General features: G+C 45.9%; 1 protein-coding gene across 1 annotated transcript; it reads right to left on the bottom strand.

The window, feature by feature from the left end:
* Positions 1–5,749: 5,749 nt before the first annotated feature.
* Positions 5,750–14,032, bottom strand: pcdh18a (protocadherin 18a). The gene is made up of 4 exons (XM_038792508.1): positions 11,187–14,032; positions 9,488–9,576; positions 9,226–9,392; positions 5,750–7,341 (listed from the first exon to the last, which is right to left on the bottom strand). The coding sequence occupies exons 1-4, from the start codon at positions 13,632–13,634 to the stop codon at positions 6,686–6,688; spliced, it is 3,360 nt and encodes a 1,119-aa protein (XP_038648436.1). The 5' UTR covers positions 13,635–14,032; the 3' UTR covers positions 5,750–6,685.
* Between the last annotated feature and the right edge of the window lie 1,432 nt (positions 14,033–15,464).

The following is a 15,464-nucleotide window of genomic DNA, read 5'->3' as shown; positions in this document are numbered from 1 at the left end:
TTGTTTTATTGTATATTTTTGCTCAACTGTCAGCAAAATGTCTTTCCATGAGTTAGAATTCCCAAGGGACATTGTGCTTGTTACAAGATAAAATGCCAATATGATTCTTTTTTTCCCAAGTTCCTAGTTACAATAAACACTATGCTATTGAAGGCTATGGTATTTAACTTATTTTTGTATCTAATGCCAACTGACCTTCCTTTCTCCTCACCTGAAGATTTTGCCCGCAGTGACGTGTTTTGATTTAATGTAGATAAAAAAACCCTTGTTCAAGAAACAGTTTTTATGTGTAAGGCTAGACAGAGCGCATCAGCTGACACCCTGACCACAGCATAAAATCACAACTGACCCCCAATCGTGTCCTCATGTTCACATTTGAACTTTCCAGCAGGGGTCACCAAATAGCTATTAAAGAGTTGGAAGCTGAATCAATTTACCCTGACCTATGCCAGGAGACACTGAAGTCCATTCTAGTGCATCATGCCATAAACTAAATAACTGGCATCACCTTTCTCATGTTTGGGGGGCTTTTCTGTATCCCCTTGGCCTGTTTTGCGGTGCCAAAGCGGCCCACCATTGGCTGCCAAAGAACGGGTTTCCCCATTGTTCGCACCCTCTGTCACTGGGGAACCTGCGACAGGGGAGGGGGTGTCTCATTCGGCGGGACCGGAGGTTCCCGCTGGCGGGAACGGCCGGACATTTTCAGCCATTGTATCTCCTGCCAATTCAAGATGGCCATGCAAGATGGCCACCAATACTTGCCTGCACATGCATACTTGTCAGCGCAAGGGCAGAGTCTGAGTAAATCATTTGCAGAAGATACAAGTCCGCCCTTGTCAGTGGTGACAACTTCTTTTTATTTCAGTTTATTTCATTTCCCAAGTAGCCCCAAAATGATTTATACTGCAAACAGGAAACACCATGCAACCAGGTAGACCATCCCTCTAAACTAATTAAATAGCTGGTCTGAAATCTCAATCAATTCCATCCTTCCTGAGCCCCGTTGCAGGAAGAAACTTGGGACTTTTCCTTGTCCCTGTCTCTCCTCTTTCTCTCTTTTCCCCCAGCCATTTCTTTTGATATTTCATTTTTTAATACATTTCTAAAAAGACATGGACGTGATGTGTAATTTTAATTGGGGGTTGGGGGTGAGGATGGGTGGACGGAATTAATCATAGAATCCCTACAATGCAGAGACCATTCTTTGAGTTTTATTTATTTACGGGATGCGCACGTCACTAGTTAGTCCAGTCTTTATTGCCCATTCTTAGTTGCCCATCAGAAGGTGGTGGTGAGTTGCCTTCTTGAACTACTGCAGTCCTTGAGGTGTAGGTGCACCCACTGCTGTTAGGGAGAGAGTTCCAGGATGTTGTCCCAGCAACAGTGAAGGAACGGCGATATATTTCCATGTCAAGGTGGTAAGTGACTTGGAGGGGAACCTCCAGGTGTTGGGTTCCCAGGTATCTGCTGCTCCTGTCCATCTAGATGGGAGTGGTCTTGGGTTTGGAAGGTGTTGTCTCAGGAACTTTGTTGAGGTACTGCAGTGCATCTTGTAGATGGTACACACGACTGCCACTCTTCGTCGGTGGTGGAAGATTTGAATGTTAATGGAAGGGGGAGCAATCAAGCAAGGTGCTTTGTCATGGATGTGTTGAACTTCTTGAGTGTTGTTGGAGCTGCACTCATCCAGGCAATTGGAGAATACTCCATTACACTCCTGACTTGTGCCTTGTAGATTGTGCACAGGCTTTGGGGGGTCAGGAGGTGAGTTACTCGCTATAAGATTCCTATCATTTGGCCTGCATTGGTAGCCACAGTATTAGTATGGCTCATCCAGTTCAGTTTCTAATCAATAGTGTCCCCCAGCATGTGGATTGTGGGGGATTCAGTGCTGGTAATGCCATTGAATGTCAAGAGGTGGTGGTTAGATCCTCTCTTGCTGGAGATTCATTGCCTGGCACTTGTGTGGCGTGAATGCTATTTCTTAAACCACTGCTGTCAATGAGGTGTAAGTGCACCCACTGTGCTGTTAGGGACAGAGTCAGCCCAAGCCTGGATATTGTCCAGGTCTTGCGGCATTTGGACATGGACTGCTTCATTATCTGAAGAGTCACGAATGGTGCTAAACATTGTGCAGTCATCTGCAAACATCCCCACTTCAGCCATTATGATGGGAGGTAATTGATGAAGCAGCTGAAGATGGTTGGGCCTAGGAAACTACCCTGAGGAACTGCTGCAGTGATGTCCTGAAGCTGAGATGGTTGACATCCAACCACCACAACCATCTTCCTTTATGCCAGGTATGACTCCAAATAGCAGAGAGTTTTCCTCAATTCCCAAGGATTCCAGTTTAGCTAGGGCTCATCCATGCCATATTCAGTCAAATACTGCCTTGGTGTCAAGGGCAGTCACTTTAACCTCACCTCTGGCATTCAGCTGTTTTGTCCATGTTTGAACCATCGACTCTGCACCGACCCTCTGAAGGAGCTCCCTCCCGAGGCCCTGCCCTGTCCCCATTGCTCCACCTAACGTTTGGACACTAAGGGGCAATTTAGCATGGACAATCCACTTAACCTGCAAATCTTTGCACTGTGGGAGGAAACCGGAGCAACCGCAAGACAGACACGGGGAGAATGTGCAGACTCCACACAGACAGTCACCCAAGGCTGCAATCACACCGTGGTCCATGGCGCTGTGAGACAGCAGTGCTAATCACTGTGTCACCATGGGTCTCATTTACCACTTGTTCTTTCCTGCCCCTATCTCTGAGGTTTGGGGAGAGCTATGAATAGAGTGGATTGTTAAATGTGTTAACCTGATGTTGCCAGTGCTTTCATCATTGCAATTCAAGGGCACGATGCCCATGCATGTGCCCTGCTGCACCATTGTCCCCAATGTTGACGGCAGATACCATACCAGCCTCCCCGAACAGGCACTGGAATGTGGCGACTAGGGGCTTTTCACAGTAACTTCATTTGAAGCCTACTTGTGACAATAAGCGATTTTAATTTCATTTCAGATGCGCATGTACAGCTTTAGTAGACAAAGCAGCCTTCTTTAAATTGCTTTTCTTCACTTCATGCCTTTGAAAGGTAGCCATATTGACAACTAACATTAACTCCATGTCATTCTACCAACCAATCTTTTTAAGCTGAAAAGTCTGTAAATATATTTCAAATGATGCCACTGCACGCAACTCATTAATAAAATACAAAATAGCAGAAAGGTATTCATAGAAACATAGGAATTAGGAACAGATATAGGCAATACAGCCCTTTGAGCCTGCTTCGTCATTCAATCAGATCATGGCTGATCTCTTCATAGTCTCAAACCACGCTCCGCACCTGTTTCGCCATACTCCTTAAACCATTTTTAAAATCCGAAATATATCTATCTCCTTCTTGAAACCATTTAATGACTCTGATTCCACCACACTATCAATCAGCACCCTCTGCGAGAAGTTCTTCCTCATCTCAGTGATTCCAACTTTCTCAGCTTGATTTGGAAATCTAATTTTCATCATCTGAAAATCGGTCACGAGGCTGAACAAACTAATTCAGAAACTGCAACAATAGGGCAATTTTCTTTTTATTCATTATGGGGATGTGGGCGTTGCCAGTTGGGCCAGCATTTATTGCCCATCCCTAATTGCCCTTGAGTGACTCACGAGGCCATTTTAGAGGCAGTTAAGAGTCAACCTCATTGCTGTGGGTCTGGAGGCACATGTAGACCAGAGTAGGTAAGGATGGCAGAGATCCTTCCCGAAAGCACATTAGGGAAGCAGATAGGTTTTTACAATAATCCACAATGGTTTCATGGTCATTAAACTTTTAATTCCAGATATTTATTGAATTAAAATTTCACCATTTGCCATGTTGGGATTCGAACCCTGTTCCCAGAGCATTATTCTGGGTCTCTGGATCACTTGTCCAGTAACAATACCACTACCTCACTGCCACGTATTTAATACATGTACTTCTTCAGAAATTAAGCCGGGGCACTCAAATGTCCGTAAATGATTCCAAGTCGCAGTCCTAATCAAAGTCACAAATCCCTGTCCGATTGTGGTTATGGTGCACAATTCCACTTTGTCCTTCCTGGCCCATGCAGCTTTTGACTACACCATCCTCCTCTAACACCTGTCTTCTATTGTCCATTTGAGTGAGATTACCTTAGTTTCACCCTTAACTATATCCAGAGAATCTTGTGCAATTGCTTATCTTTCCACCCAAAAATGTTACCTTTGGTTTCAACACCCCTTGCCCTTCAATTAAGTATTCATGGCAACATCATCAGAAGACAAATCAGGTTCCACTCAGCACATCTAACTCAACCTCTTTGCCACCTCTCGACGCCTCCACTGCCGTTGTGTTGCCAGCTTGTTAATAGTCGAAAATGAGTTGCATATTCTTCAAGTCAAACATTGAAAAGGTCTAATTCTTGGCTGTCCCTCGCACTACATCTCCTCACACCACTTCCACCTTTGTCTGCAGCAAGTCTTAAACTGAATCAGATGATTTGCAACCTCAGAATCACATCTAATTCTATGCTAAGCTTATGGTAGCGTATCCTATGCAGCACAACTCTTACTATCAACACAACAATGCTTGTCCAGCACCTGCTGCAGGCTATCTGCTGTTAGAATGCTTATCTATGCTTTCACACTCAGCTATTTCTGTCCTCTGCCCTTTCATTTTTCGCCCTCTGTCAATATAAGGTGATCCAATGCTCTGGTGCCCATATCCTAACTCATCCTCCTTCCCCATCATGCTTGTTCTCACTGACCTCCATCAACACCTACAATTGAACATTTTATCCTCAAGTTCAAATCACTTCATGACCTCACCCCTCCCTTATCTCCATAACCTCTTTCAGAACTCTGTACTTATTTAACTTTGGTCTCTTTTACACAACTCCCTTTGATCGTTCATTGGCAGCCATGATTTCAGCTGTCTGCACCCAAGCTCTGGGATTCCTTCCGTAAACCTCTATACCTCAGTTGTACTTTAAGATTCTCCTTAAACTCTATCTCTTAGCCCAAGATATTAATCATTTCTTCACATATTTCCTTCTTTGGCTTGGTATAGCTTTTATTTCTGTGTGGCACTTTGGGACATTTTCCTGTTCAAGGCACTGTTGTAAATGTAAATTGTTCTTCTTTTGGCTCAGTGAGTGGAAATGGCCGTGTTAAGGCAGCACGGTAGCATGGTAGTTAGCATAAATGCTTCACAGCTCCAGGGTCCCAGGTTCGATTCCCGGCTGGGTCACTGTCTGTGCGGAGTCTGCACGTCCTCCCCGTGTGTGCGTGGGTTTCCTCCGGGTGCTCCGGTTTCCTCCCACAGTCCAAAGATGTGCGGGGTTAGGTGGATTGGCCATGCTAAATTGCCCGTAGTGTCCTAAAAAGTAAGGTAAGGGGGGGGGGGGGGTTGTTGGATTACGGGTATAGGGTGGATACGTGGGTTTGAGTAGGGTGATCATTGCTCGGCACAACATCGAGGGCCGAAGGGCCTGTTCTGTGCTGTACTGTTCTATAAATTCTATAAATCCCAATACATATCCACGCCCATTCATTCAAAATAAAACCAATTACATGACATATATTTATACTATTTCTGGAACCTGTAATTCTTACTTGAATTTTATTTGCTTTCTAACAATTAAATTATTTGGAGTGCCATAAAAAGAATATGCATCATTAATGGCAATTTAACTCAGCAATAAAATAAAGAGTGAATTATGTAACCATCCATTTGGTGAATATCAATTGTACAGCAAGTGCCTCTTTAATGCATCATTATCACAATCTAAAATCTACACTCTTAAATAGTACAAAATGAATAATATGGATCACTCATGTAAACAAAAATCCAGCCAAGGTTCCAAATATCAGGTATTGTGTACACTCAAATTTATCAAGGAATGTATGGCTGTCCTTTTAAGTTACAGTACAATATCACAGAAAATATACTTGTCTTTGAAGTTTGTTTTCTGGCAGACATGATAATGTAACCAAAAAATATGCTACAGTAAGGTACAGCTACTGTGGTATGGGCAAACAGTGCAAAACTGGGGTAACCCGCATTAGCATACATCAATTTCAACCTTGAGTGATGCTGAGTTGCCCCAGTGACGCTTGACATGAACAGAAGACATTATGGCAAGTGCTGTAGGGCAGCACAAATGATCTAAGCAAACAATAATAACTATATACAAAACAGTGACTTTACACAAATAACAATTAAATAATAATGTGTTGAGTGTTAATTAACTTTATACTCTGCTGTGCCCACTGGGCATGGAAGAGTACTCTTTTCAGAACATGTTTGAATTGTATCGATGAAAATGTGATGCAAAGTAGTGCCATTCTGGTTATCAATTAACTAATTATCAAGTGAAAATATATTTTCTTAACACTGAGATAATTTGTTTAAATTTGCTTTTTGTAATGAAAAGAATGAAGGTAGAATATAAAAATAAGTTTTATTTGAACAATATATAAATAGAATACAAAATGTATTTTTAAAATACGAACATAATTACACTTAAATTGGTATACTTAATGTGAAAATATAACTGTATTCAAAGTCATAGACACATTTACTTGATAAATGCAAATCGTTGGCAATGACTCTCCTATCTTCCAGTTTCCAGAAAAGTGGAAGGTAAAAAAAGTACACAAACAATTTTAGCTCTGCCGGACATCTTGTAAAAGTTTGTTAATTTCTGCCACAAGTTCACTGGCATCAATGAGTTCATGTTTACTCTCACGCTTGCAGGGAGCAAGCTGGCTGAGAACATTATCAAATTCATCTTCTTCATAATTTTCTGGGATTTCCTCCATGGCAGGCAACCATTTAGAGATGGTTGACGGCGGATTTATGTGATTAATAGGAGCTATACCAACACTGTTCACCGGATTCTGGAAATGAGTGCTTGCTGCCCAAGCTGCCACCCCATGTGGATAGGGAACAGGCTTCGCTGCCAAATGTCCTTTTTTCTTTTCCAAAGAACTTATACTGCCAACCTCATTGCAGTCTGCATAGATGTCCATTTGTGGAGGCAGCAATCGTTGGAAAACACTGTTCATTTCTGACAAGAGGGATGAAGTCCCCAGATCCTCTGACTCATCGTTCTGGGAATCTTTGCCAAAAGTTAAAAAGCTTTTTTTCTTCTCATTGGAATCTGAAGAGTCACAATCATCTTCCTGTAGTTGTTGTGTATCCTCACCAGGAATAAACATGTTGCTCCTGTAATCAGCAGAAACACCTGAAGACAACGGAGGCATCCAGCACTGATCAGAATGGCCCAAAACTTTGCATTCATCTGTGCACAACTTCATTGCTGCAAAACAAGAACCATTATTCACAAAACGCTCCATCATAGACATTACAGGTATTGAAGCAGCTGACGTACAATTCATTTTTCCCACAATTCCAACACTTTTGACATTGGGGCTATGCTACTGAACTAGTGTCCAGAGACCTGGACTAATTATCCAGAGACACGCATAATAATAATAATTATTATTAGTAGTAGTGGACCAGAGACCAGGGCTAATTATCCAGAGACATGCATTCAAATCATACCAATGACAGCTGTTCAATTTAAATTCAATTAATGAAATAAAACCTGGAACTTTAAAGTATCAGTAATTGTGACCATGAAATTACAACATTGATGCAAACCTCCATTTGGTTCACTAATACTATTCAGGGAATGAAATTTGTAATTTTTATACGGCCTGGCCAATATGTGACTCCAGACTACCAGCAATGTGATTGACTCTTAACTGCCCTCTGAAATGACCATTCATTTGTATTCACCTACTCAAGAGTAAATAGGGATAGGTAATGAACGCTGGCCTTATAAATGAAATCCGCATCCCATGAAAACATAAAAAACAAAACTATTTTTAGGGCAGATCAAAATGGATACTGCCAAGTTTTCTCAGAGGCAGGGATTAATGTTCCGTGTTCACTGATAAAAATTGATGAACTTGTTAATGCAGCACAGTAAAATACGAGAAAAGTGCAGGACTTATAAAACACAGCATGTTCAACAGTAAGGTTGGGGCCATACAATCTTAAGCAGGAAAATATTTAAAATGTGCCATCAATGATTTAATTTATGTTCAATTATCATTATTTCCTTCATTTCAGCCAATACCATTTGGCTCCTTCTTTGAAGTAATATCAAGTATTAGTCAGCAAAGTTTTAGAAACTGCTGAATATACTAGCCACATGGGTTCCTTATTTACAGCAGGCCACTTGCTTCAACAAGGTTTGAGGCTCCATGCACAAATTGGACTCTCCCCAAATCATTTATTTACAGTTGATATAGCTGCTAAAAACAGGAACTCTATATTGTACATTGAATAAACTTAGCATTTTGCACATGCATCTTTTGGTTAAACATTGTAGACGTATTAAGCAGGGCGTTTTTTAAAAATGGGCTCTGGAATTTCAACCAGGGTGTTGAAGTAGAGGTGATTATGCTGTACTCCCAAAGTAGAGTAAGAAGTCTTACAACACTAGGTTAAAGTCCAACGGGTTTCTTTGGAATCACTTGCTTTCGGAGCGCAGCACTTTCATCAGACGAGCCACTTAACTGATGAAGGAGCTACGCTCCGAAAGCTAGTGATTCCAAAGAAACCTGTTGGGCTTGAACCTGGTGTTGTAAGACTTCTTACTGTGCCCACCCCAGTCTAACGCCGGCATCTCCACATCATCCCAAAGTAGAAGCCACACTCAGACGGAATTCAGCTCACTGATAGGTCTAAACAGCAGAATTCGCCAACCCATACTATTGTTGAACATAGCTTCCAGCTTAGAGGCAAACATCACAGAATCACTGTGAAGTCTCTTTTCACTTCTTGAGGATCTTGCATCAAAAGAGCTTTGAAAATGTCAATACAATTTTGGGTGGACTCAAGGCCAAAGCAGAAAGCTTGTACTCAATAACAACTTGCATTATTTGGAAACTAAAATAATCACTGCAGGTTGGAGTTAAGCTCGAGCAAGAAATAAATTTATCTTGCAGTTAATTCACTTGTTGTGACCCAAAATTACCTGATGTTGCCACAAGGTGTCGATAGCTAAAAACAAACCATTGTCACCCATCTTTGATCAGCATGAAACATTGCAACACTTTTTCAAAGTCCCAAAAACCAATAAATTATTTTTACTGTGAATGTTAAAACAATATGATTAGGGACATGACTGTACCTGGATGAAATCGATGGCTGTCGGTGACAAAGAGGTCACTGAAACCTTCTCCTAGAAGCCTATCAATGGGAGAATCTCTACCCAAATCGTAGTCACTGTCTCCAGCTTCACTGTCGCCTCGACCACTGTCCTTCAGACTGAATTTGTCCATATCTTGAAGAGCATATCTATAAAGAGAAAATGAGAGATCATTAGAACCATAGCTATTATAAAAATGTGCATATCTGGAAAAGACATGAATTAAATTCAATTGTTTTCTCACCTGTAACTTCTGGAATATTTATTTCCTCGAAAGTTTGGTCTTGGTTGATACTGGCCTTGATGCAGCATACTCAATAGCTGAGAAACTTGCTAAATGTAACAGAAATAGAGAACCAAATTTACTCTTTGGCAAAAATGTCAACAAATCTCTAATAGCTACAGACATAAGTACAAAATCTACAATGTTGAGTTGTAAGGTACAATTCTGGGTAGAGCAGAAGCATGTATTAATCAATCGTACAATTCATTCGCTGAGGAATTAACAGGGTTGGAACCCCTGGCCTCATCAACCCAACAGTAAACTGATTGATTGATTGCCCCAGATATCAACAGCTGGTCTAATTTATCCAGAAGCTGGACATTTATTCATGCCCAAGCAAGACAGAAATTTACAAAACAAACTTCAGTTTCAATATGTGTGTGTATGTGTTACTAAAAAGATAGACAAGATCCATGGGCATGCTCACATTTTGTAATCTCATCATCAGGTATTTTAGTTTTTCAATGACAGTAATCTTTAGTTGCCATTACAGCTTTAGTTTGATAGAATATTATAAGCTGTTCGATGGAATATTCTAAGCTGTTTGACGGAATATTATAAGCTGATTTATTTTAGCTGATTTCTGGTCCCAATTTTGAAAAGTTCAGGGGCAGGTTAAATATTGTATTCTTAAAAATACTGGATTATGCACGAAAAGTAAAAATCCCAGATTAAGGGAAGAGTTTGAGCCTAGCACTTGCTATCAAATATTTTACATCTTCAATTTCAGACCAACACAATCCATGCAGCTCAGTGAAAGTTGTTGTGTATAAATACATGCTATTAGTAGACAAGAGTTGTCTTCAGTAAATTGTCGAGACACATAAATGGAAGCGAGTATTATTTGTACTTTAAACATTTAAGGGGAGAATGGGTGATGATGGTGTATAACTAGATAATTAAAAATGTACGGTATTGAGCTCTGTGCTTTGCTAATTATTTGTTTGAAAACTTGAGATTGAAAGTTTTACACATGCACAGAATAGGTTCAGGATAGTAAGTAAACACTGAGGCACTCATAACCGTGTTTTTGTAATCTTCCCAAGCCACTTGAAGGCTCTTTGCTCTGCTTCTTATGCTTCTGTGAGCAATGGTCACCTTCTCCTGGACTGGACAGTGGGTGATGATAGGCTATTCGATCTCACTGGATATCAGACTACTCTTAACAAGTCTTTACCAGATAAATATGCATCCACACTTCCAGCAGTTCAGGACAGCAAACAAAAGCTAATTTTCCTCCCTTCTAATTCAGATACGCTGAAACTAATTGGGGTATTCCTACCAATGCTTCCACTTAAATGAGCTAATACAGCATAAATCAAGATTAAACCCAGTATCATGATGGCCTGAGTGCTCACACTCCAACCAGCTGAACCATTGAGCAGACCCACATTTCCAGACTTTAAATGCAAAAACGGATTTCCAGAAAACTTAATGGGATATGAAAGATAGAGAAATTTATAAAACAGCCTAACACAAATAAATTACTGACTGGAATATGGTCGGAGCTTGTGGGAAAATATGACAAACCACTTCACCCGTATATATTGTGTTACTGGGCCAATCAAGAATGGGAGGACCATCCCACACAACCATTTTAATAGTTTGGAATCACCAACTGGATGAACCACAAATAACTCTCAACATTCAAGATGCTCACCTCAACAGGTGGAGAAGTGTGTGTGAGCTCCAGTGAAAAGTTCTCAGGTAAATGGTTGGAGGACAAGGTCACCAGACTGTTGAGGGACTGGCGGCTATGATTGGTTTGCCTGCTGCACATCTGACCCCGATCCACTCCGGATAGGGTTGGTGAGGGGGAAGGAGAAGCCCTGTGTTGAGATCTGATGGGTAACGTGCCAGTCGCAGTGTGCACCAGAGTGATGTCCCCTTTGTGAATCTGCCTGGATGGTCGTTTGGGGTGGTGCTGGTAAGTGGATTCTGCCACTCGGCAGTTGTAAGATCTGGTATCTTTTTTTTCCCGGTTGCATCTTGTGGCAAACATGGCCATGATGATGAGCAGAACAGCACAAATCACACCCAGGGATATGATGATGATCATTGAGTCATCTAAAGTACTTTGTTCAGTGTGCTGGGGTGTTTCTTTCTGTTCAAGCATCACTTTTAAAGTAGCCACTGTACTGAGACTCGGTGACCCTTTATCTTGCACGGCGACAACAAGGTCCCAATGTTTCTCCTGGTCCAAAGTGAAGCTGTCATTGGTGTAAACATCGCAAGTCCTTGGATCCACAATGAACATCCCATTCTGGTTGCCATCAAGGATGCTGCAAGTGAACTCGGCATTGACGCCAGAGTCTTTGTCGATTGCTGCTATGGTGGTCGCCAAGTACTTGGGCCCAGCGTTAGTCGGGATGGTCACCTCGGCCGAGCCATTGTGCAAATCGGGCTTGAGGATGGCTGGTGGGTTATCATTCTGGTCGAGGATGGTCAAAAGGACGGTGGTGTTGGTGGCCAGCTGAGGGGTGCCCCCATCCCGGGCCTGGACGGTGAAGGAAATGCTGCTGATCTCCTCGCGGTCAAAGGCCCGGAGGGCGTAGATGGCGCCGATGGACGGGTCGATGGTCAGGTAGGTGGTGATGGAGCTGCCAGCGACAGAGGAGTCCAGGATGGTGTAGGTCACCCGGCTGTTGTCGGCCGAGTCGGCGTCGGTGGCCGTCATGAGGGTGAGGAAGACGCCGGGCGAGTTGTTCTCGAGCAGGGAGAGCTGGTAGCTGCTCCTCTGGAACTGCGGCGCGTTGTCGTTCTCGTCGCCGATGTGGACGGTGAGGTACTGGACGGTGGTGAGGCTGGGGGCGCCCAGGTCCTGGGCGATCACCGCCAGCCGGTACTGGGCCACCCGCTCGCGGTCCAGCGTCTGGTTGGTCTGGATCACGTAGTTCTTCTCGCCGGTGCGCTGGATGCTGAAGTGCCCGGCGCCCTGCAGCGTGCAGGCCACCTGGCCGTTCGGCCCCGAGTCGCGGTCCTGCACCCGCACCACGGCCACCAGGGTGCGCGGCGGCGCGCCCTCCGACACGGCGGCCACGTCGCCGCCCAGCGGCACCAGGGTGACGGCCAGCTCGGGCGCGTTGTCGTTGACGTCCAGCACCCGCACCACGATCTTGCAGTGGGCCGGCACCGAGTTGGGGCCCAGGTCCTGGGCGCGAACGTCGATCTCGTAGCTCTGGCTCAGCTCGAAGTCGAGCGGGCGCAGCAGCAGCAGGCGGCCCGAGTCGGCCTCGATGCGGAACGTGTCCACCACCTGCGCCGACACGTGGCTGCCGAACGAGTAGCGCACCCGCCCGTTGCTGCCCTCGTCCGGGTCGGTGGCGTTGAGGTCGAGCAGCAGCGAGCCGGCGCGCGTGTCCTCGGGCAGCCGCAGGCTGTAGGCCGGCCGCTCGAAGGCCGGGCTGTTGTCGTTGGAGTCGGCCACGCTGATCTGCAGCAGCGAGCTGCCGCTGCGCGCCGGCTGCCCGCGGTCCCAGGCCGTCAGGCGGAGCTCGTAGCGGGCCTGGTGCTCGCGGTCCAGCTCGCGGGCCAGCCGCAGCTCGGCGTAGCGGGCGCCGTCGGCGCGGCTGCCCACCTCCAGGGCGAAGTGCGGCTCGGCGCTGAGCGAGTAGCCGTGCAGCGCGTTCTCGCCCAGGTCGGGGTCGAGCGCGCCGTCCAGCGGGAAGCGCGCGCCCACCGCCGCGCTCTCGGAGATCTCCAGCGGGATGCGGGCGCGCGGGAAGCGCGGCGGGTTGTCGTTGATGTCCAGCACCTCCACCTCCACCTGGATCAGCTGCAGCTGCTCGGTGGGCAGCGTGATCACGTCGAAGGCCAGGCGGCAGGGCGCCGCGCGCCGGCACAGGCGCTCGCGGTCCAGGCGGCCGCCCACGCTCACCTCGCCGTCCTCCTCGCGCACCCGCAGCAGCGACGCGTTCAGCCGCTGCATCAGTCGGAAGCGGCGGGCGGAGGGGTGCAGCTGGCCGGCCAGCGTCTCCGAGAGGCGGCCGATCACCGTGCCCGCCGGCTGCTCCTCGTACACCGTGTACTTGGCCGTGATGCCCGCCGTCCGCTCGGCCGCCCAGCCACTCAGCAGGAGGAGGAGGAGGAACGCCCGCAGCCTCGCCATCTCGCCCCTGCCTGCCCACCACCGCTGTCCAAACGCCGTCCCTCACACACTCCGGACTGCTGTCCCCTCCTCAAAGTGCAAAAGTTCAACTCTTTCCCCGGAGCCGCTGGGCTTTATTCACACTCTGATGCCGGGGTTTTGACAGCAGTCAAAGACAAAGCAGCAACCTTCATGTCAACAGAAAAGTCTTGGCTCAGAACTTCTCCCCTCGCGCTGTTTGCCAGTCGCTTCTGTAGATTCTGCAGTTTTACTTTGAGGAGGAAAGTTGTGGGGTCTATACCCCCTCTCCCCATCCAACCACCAACCCCCTTCTGTGGGGGGGAGAAAAAAAAAAGAAAGTTTGAGTCTCCTGCCTCCCTTGGCCGTGCTGCACTGGCTGCCGGTCCCTCGCTTCTCTGCTTTGCAAACTCAGCAACAAAAACTTCTCTCCCAAACTTTCCCAAAAGGCGCGTGCCGCCAGGCGGGACAGCCAATCACGCCGCGCCTCCCCAAATCTCCGCGGCCAATCACAGCCTCCCCCTTCCCCACCCATCCACGGGGGGCACTCCTCCCCCCCCCCCCCCCCCCCACCGAAAAAGGGCAGGAAAGTGAGCTGTTTGCCGTGGACAACTCCCCCCCCCCCCCCCCCCCCGCGCCTCTGTCTCCCTTCTACCTTTGCAATAGGGGCGACCCACAACGATACCCTTCTCTTCCCCTTTTCCCTTTCTCCCTGACATTCCGTCGGAAGTTGCGCCCCTCTCCACGCCGAAACCTAATCGTTTGCTGCACCCCCCCCTCCCCACTCCACTCACTATCAATTTACACCATTTCCACTCCATCTCAGTCGACACTGACCAACTTGTGGGGAGAGGGGGTCCTTTTTCATAAACCTGCAGAGGGTCAGCCCACTCCGCTGAACATCTATTTTCCAGTGTTTTCCCAACTTTATTACGTTTCCTGAAGACATGCCAGTTCTTCCATGTCCCACCCCCTCTAGCCTCCCTTCTTTATTACTGATCATTCCCAGATCAGATCGGAAAGGTTTGTTTCTGAGCAACACGTTTGCTTTCGAGTTTTCTTCGACTAATCAGTGAACTTGTTCGGGACAGTGGAAAGAGAACTCCGCAGAGGCTTCAGCCTACGTGCACAGAGCTTGTGGAATTCAGCTCTTTTTAAAAAATGCTTTTAAAATTCTTGCGAAAGCAAGCAAACTCATTTTTCTAAACCCCAATTTTTTCTTCATAGAAACCGCAACTGTCACTCAAAACCGCCGCGTCGCGATAAAAAGGGCTGCACGCTGTGTTTTCGGTGTCCGAAATTGCAAATTCACGTGCACCGCGATCTCCAGCATAAACGCTTACACGGAAATCTGCCACGGTCGACATCGATTAAATCTGGCTTGAAATATGAACACCTGCAATTGTGACAAAATAATCTTTATTGCAACAAAACAAAAACTAAAAGTTTCATCCACCATCTGCATTTGCTTGTTTTCTGTTTTTTTATTATTTGGGATAATCCCCTTTTCTCTGCTTTCTATAGCTCTCTAAACCTCACGGTGCCTCGCCTTCTCTGAGTTGGTCTCTCTTTTTGTTACGCTGGGAAAGGAGGAGGGAGGGGGGGGGGGGGGGGGTTAAACTCACTAAGGAGATTCCAGACAGACGTGAGGGCGAAGCACAGACTCTCGCTTTCTCCTGCACTCAAATGCCTTTTAAAAGCTATTACTGATCCTCCATATAGGCAGCGTCGTGTGGAAAATCATGGATAAAAGAAGGGTGCCTCATGAATGTATTTAGTAATAGGTCACGCCGGTGGGCATTCTATCCCATGAATACTGTTTTACAACTTTGC

Source organism: Scyliorhinus canicula, chromosome 3 (genome assembly GCF_902713615.1).
Source record: "Scyliorhinus canicula chromosome 3, sScyCan1.1, whole genome shotgun sequence".
In the NCBI taxonomy this organism is placed as follows: domain Eukaryota; kingdom Metazoa; phylum Chordata; class Chondrichthyes; order Carcharhiniformes; family Scyliorhinidae; genus Scyliorhinus; species Scyliorhinus canicula.
This window is presented reverse-complemented; position numbering and strand designations above follow the sequence as displayed.